Source organism: Colobus angolensis, unplaced genomic scaffold (genome assembly GCF_000951035.1).
Source record: "Colobus angolensis palliatus isolate OR3802 unplaced genomic scaffold, Cang.pa_1.0 Scaffold91, whole genome shotgun sequence".
In the NCBI taxonomy this organism is placed as follows: Eukaryota; Metazoa; Chordata; class Mammalia; order Primates; family Cercopithecidae; genus Colobus; species Colobus angolensis.
The window spans coordinates 6,637,973-6,643,521 of NW_012123043.1; the positions used below are offsets into that span (position 1 = coordinate 6,637,973).

Here is a 5,549-nt window from a genome sequence, read left to right on the forward strand (position 1 = left end):
TGCCACTACGGCCAACTAATTTTTTGTATTTTTAGTAGAGACAGGGTTTCTCCATGTTGGTCAGGCTGGTCTCAAACTCCTGACCTCAAGTGATTCACCTGCCTCAGCCTCCCAACTTGCAGGGATTACAGGTGTGAGTCACCGTGCCTGGCCAAAAACCAGTCTTAACACTTTAGAATCCTGTCAGAGGCATGTGAACCAGAGCAACTCCATCTTGAATAGGGGCTGGGTAAAATGAGGCTGAGACCTAATGGGCTGCATTCCCACACAGCTAAGGCATTCTAAGTCACAGAATGAGATAGGAGATTGGTACAAGATACAGGACATAAAGACTTTGCTGATAAAACAGGTTGCAGTAAAGAAGCCAGCTGAAACCCACCAAAACCAACATGGCCATGAGAGAAACCTCTGGTCATCCTCACTGCCACACTCCCACCAGCACCATGACAGTTTACAAATGCCATGGCTACAACAGGAAGTTACCCTATATGGTCTAAAAAGGGGAGGCATGAATAATCTGGCCCTTGTTTAGCATATCATCAAGAAATAACCATAAAAATGAGCAACCAGTAGCCCTTGAGGCTGTTCTGTCTATGGAGTAGACATTCTTTTATTCCTTTACTTTCCTAATAAAGTTGCTTTCACTTTACTCTATGGACTCACCCTGAATACTTCCTTGGGCAAGATCCAAGAACCCTCTCTTGGGGTCTGCATCAGGACCCCTTTCCTGTAACACCTTTCTGGCAACGACTGAAGGGACTATAATGCAGAAACCTGCAACCCAAAGGCTAACTTTGGGTAAGCATTGGGGTCTGGTAACAATCATATGTAACGTCCGATCCCAGAAAATCATGAAAAGTGGTTAAAACACTAGAGCAGGCTGGGTGCAGTGGCTCACACCTGTAATCTCAGAATTTTGGGAGGCCGAGGTGGGCAGATCACTTGAGCCCAGGAGTTTGGACCAGCCTGGCTAACATGTTGAAACCTCATTTCTACTAAAAATACAAAAATTAACCATGTATGGTGGCGTGCGCCTGTAGTCCCAGCTACTTGGGAGGCTGAGGCAGGAGAATGGCTTGAGCCTGGGAGGCAGAGGTTGTAGTGAGCAAGAGCATGTCCCTGCACTCTGGCCTGGGCAACAGGAGTGAAACCCTGTCTCAGAAAAAAACAACAACATCAACACCCCTGGAGCAATCGGATTTAAAACATACACTGCTTGGCCGGGAGCGGTGGTTCATGCCTGGAATCCCAGCACTTTGGGAGGCCGAGTCGGGCAGATCACCTGAGGTCAGGAGTTCAAGACCAGCCTGATCAGCACGGAGAAACCCCGTCTCTACTAAAAATACAAAATTAGCTAGGTGTGGTGGTGCATGCCTATAATCCCAGCTACTCTAGAGGCTGAGACAGGAGAATCGCTTGAACCAGGGAGGCAGAGGTTGCAGTGAGTCAAGATCACACCATTGCACTCCAGCCTGGGCAACAAGAGCAAAACTCCATCTCAAAAAAACAAAAAAAAACAAAAAAAAAACCACCCCATTTTCCAGTGTTTTGTTTTGTTTTTTCCCTGCTATTATGATGAATCATTTCAGCTACCTACTTTTTGTTTTAGTTTGTCAGTTTGATTGGATTTTGCCCCATGGGGAAGGAAAGGAGAGCAGGATGAGGGGCACAGCTGGGGCCTAGAAACCTGGCACTCACCTGCAGCCTGGGGCAGGTAACGTGTGCAGCTGCCTCTGAGGTGGTGATTCCCCTCAGATGTGGGGGCAGGAGAGAATCGGACAATCAGAGGGAAGATTGGTCTAACTGCAGCAGATTGGGTAGATAAGATAAGTGAGGCCCTGAAATGATCACATGCAATGGAAAAGTTCTTTCAAAAAAAAAACTTTTTTTTTTTTGAGTAGCATTCATGGTTCTGAGGTTTGGTTCCACGTGCTCTTTCCTTGTACTGCCTTCCAAGGTCCTGATTCACACACAGTCCCTTATTGGTTCCAATGGCCCAGGACCCCGGTCCCTGCCACCAGCATGATGGATCTTGTGAGTGGTCCTAGTTCCTACTCAGACCTGATCCAAAGGAGAAGTGGGCAGAGACCCAGGTTCCAGCTCCAGCACCAGCTGCCTCTGAGCTATTTCTGCTTCCTACCAGGTGAAGCTCCTGGGAGGGAAGGGGTCCAGGACCTGGATGATGAAGCTCTGTGGAAAGCCAGCTACGGCCAGTCTGCAGCCCCTGGGGACTCTGTGAGAGTCTGGATGCAGACAAGCCAGGGGCTGTCACCTCAGGAAAGCTGAGGATCTCAATGTCCACTGGGAAGAGATGGGAGGGAGGCATGGTTCTAGGAGGGTACTGCTGGTCTGCCCTTCCATTCATCTGGGAATTCATTTCACTGTGGAAAGTGCAATCAGAGAAGTCTTCTTCACATCCTCACAACAGTCTTAGTGGCCCCTTCTCTTTGGACTCTCCCAAGATGCAAAGAGTGTTCCTGGGTATTAGCAGGCTCAAGAAGGGAGGGGAGTTAGCAACAAATTTTGAATGATCTTCAAAGTTTGGAACACTTTGGGTAGCTCTTAGGGATGAACTTGTTCAGCTTCTGAGACAGGTGTGTGACAAGTAAGACTGTGACTGATCTTCAGAAGAGCCCTGAGAACAGGAGATCACCAGCAACCAGGAGCTGTGAAAGGTCACCTTTGGGGAGCAGGGGTGCTGCCAACCCAGCATAACCTCTATTCTTAAGGTAGTGCCCAGAGCAGAGGTTCCCAAAACATGAAACAGACCAGCTCCATCAAAATCACCTGAAAGCTCCATCAAATTCACCTGCAAAGCATTGACATCCAAAGCCTGCCCCCTCTGCACCCTCCACCCACTGAATCAGAAGAGGGTCCCGGAGATCTGCATTTGACTCTAAAAGGCAAATCTGCATTTGACTCTAAAAGGCAACCTCCAGTGCTCCTTAGACTTGCTTAGAAAACACTGTAAATCTGAAGACTTATAAAACTCTAAGTGTCTCAGAAACCCAGGGTGAAGAATCACAAATTCTCTACTACCCTGCCCCATTTTTAATCACACTTATCGCAGACCACAGAGCACCTGGCAAACCCAGGGAACGGTGGGTTGAAGATACGTTTTCTTCTAGCAGATTAAGAGCTGAGCAGCGTTTCCTGTGCCCTGTGCTTCATTAGCACATTGGTGGTGTCATTTCCGGTGACTGACTCTCTGTTTCCATTCTGGCAAAGTGGTTTGTTCTTTTCACTCTGCTTTGGGTGTTGAAGGAAGATGAGCTTCTCACGGAGCCTCTCCTGAGCCTCTTGGCAGTTTCCCCCTCTGTGCCCCTCATGTTTCCACCAGAAGGCAGAGGCCACAGATTCTCCCTGAGCCACCTCACGTGGAAGCACCACATCCGGATGAGATTGCACCTCCTGCAGTGGGCATTAACCACGTCCAGGTAGAACCAAACCTGTTGCTTTTGTATGTTGGGTCAACTTGGCCTGACATTTCAGAGGTAGACACAAGATAGGCAGTTTGTTGCGGGGGTGGGGAGAAGTGATAGACATGCTGGCTAACTGATTATGATTAAGAGAAACTTAGAAGCTGAAACCAGAGAGCATCTCAAAGGTTCCTGATACAATGGATGGTGTCACTCCAACCCTTTCGACAATCAGAGGGAGGACCTTGGAGTCCAGCACTCTGCATGTGACTCCCCGCAGCCTGGACAGGTGAGTGACTCAGGGTGGCGAGCTCCACCCTGCCCTGATTTAGGCAGAAGGTCCTAGTCCACACTTAGGAGCTTCTTACACAGCAGGGCTGTTTCCTCTCAACACCCAGGCTCGGGACTACTAAGACCACCAAACTCTAGGCTTGGAGGCATTTGCTCAGGGGTGCTAGGGGGAAAGGAAGGTATTGAGGAAAGAAAGAAGATATTTGGTAGAGGAAAAACTGTGGTAACACTGGTCCTTAAAGCTAGTTGCTTAGACTGGTTGGATTTCTCACCTCTCAGAGGCCCTGAACCCTATTGTCAGTCTTTCCCAGGTGTCACCATGACAGAAACAAGAGGCTGAGTTTTCCAAGGATGTGTTTTGAGATCCAAAAACTTGTCATGAATAAAAAATGTAGTGATAAATATAATAAAGATATGTCTTTAGGATGTAAAATCTTACAGGACGTGGGTATAAATTACTGCTACTACTTTCAATCTCATACAAACAAAATTAAAAATCCACCCACAGTTGAAACTTTAAAAACATTGGTAGCTGACCAGGTGCGGTGGCTCACTCCTGTAACCCCAGCACTTTGGGAGGCTGGGGGCGGCTAGGGTGGATCACCTGAGGTCAGGAGTTCAAGACCAGCCTGGCCAACATGGTGAAACCTCGTCTCTACTAAAAATACAAAAATGAGCCAGGGGTGGTAGTGCACTCCTGTAGTCCCAGCTACTCAGGAGGCTGAGGCAGGAGAATTGCTTGAACCCGGGAAAGAGGTTGCAGTGAGCCAACATCACGCCATTGCACTCCAGCCTGGGCAACAAAAGCGAAACTCTGTCTCAAAAAATAAAATAAAATTGCAGTTGTCTGGGAAAATAAATGTTATTACCATGGCAAACACATGTCACTTGCAAGTAGACATGAGTATCGATGAGCAATGAATTCACAAAAATCAGAAGCCTGAAGCATCCCTCCAAAACTATTTCTTCATTTATTTTTATTTATTTCTAATTGGCAAATCAAAATTGTATTATTTATCATGATAGCCTGTTGTTTTGAAACATGGATACATTGTACAATAGCTACATTAAACTAATTAAGATACACATTACTTCACAATTTTCTTTTGTGGTGAGAATACTTAAAATTTCTCAGCAATTTTCAAGAATATGACACATTTTTATTAACTATAGTCATCAACACTTTGTTTTGTTTTGTTTTTTGATTTTTTTTTTTTTTTTTTTTTAGACAGAGTCTTGCTCTGTCGCCCAGGCTGGAGTGCAATGGCGTGATCTCTGCTCACTGCAACCTCTGCCTCCCAGGTTCAAGGAATTCTCATGCCTCAAACTCCTGAGTAGCTGTGATTACATGCACCACCACCCTCGGCTAACTTTGCATGTTGGTCAGGCTGGTCTCGAACTCCCTACCTCAGGTGATCCACCCACCTTGGCCTCCCAAAGTGCTGGGATTACAGGCATGAGCCACCGCATCTAGTCCATCAACAAATTTTTATTGACTATAGGCATCATGTTATACAACAGATCCCTTAAATTTATTCTTTCTCTCTAACTGATATTTTGTATCCTTTGACCAACATCTCTGCAACCCCTCCCTGGTAACCACCATTCTACTCTCCACCTTTTTTTTTTTGAGACAAAGTTTCACTCTTGTTGCCCAGGCTAGAATGCAATGGCATGGTCTCGGCTCACTGCAACCTCCACCTCCCAGGTTCAAGCGATTCTCCTGCCTCAGCCTCTCCAGTAGCTGGGATTACAGGCATGAGTCACCATGCCTGGCTAATTTTGTATTTTCAGTAGAGTTGGGATTTCTCCATGTTGGTCAGGCAGGTCTCGAACTCC

At 46.7% G+C, this 5,549-nt stretch overlaps 1 protein-coding gene across 2 annotated transcripts in view; it reads left to right on the plus strand.

Annotated features, from left to right (window-relative positions):
- Positions 1-3,178: 3,178 nt before the first annotated feature.
- Positions 3,179-5,549, plus strand: part of LAX1 (lymphocyte transmembrane adaptor 1) — a 12,248-nt gene continuing 9,877 nt past the window's right edge. The window contains exon 1 of one of the 2 annotated variants that reach the window (XM_011931813.1): positions 3,179-3,708. In XM_011931813.1, the coding sequence (XP_011787203.1) occupies positions 3,620-3,708 (89 nt within the window). In that variant the 5' untranslated portion in view covers positions 3,179-3,619. The remainder of the gene's footprint in view (positions 3,709-5,549) is intronic. The other variant, XM_011931812.1, reaches the window with a different exon arrangement.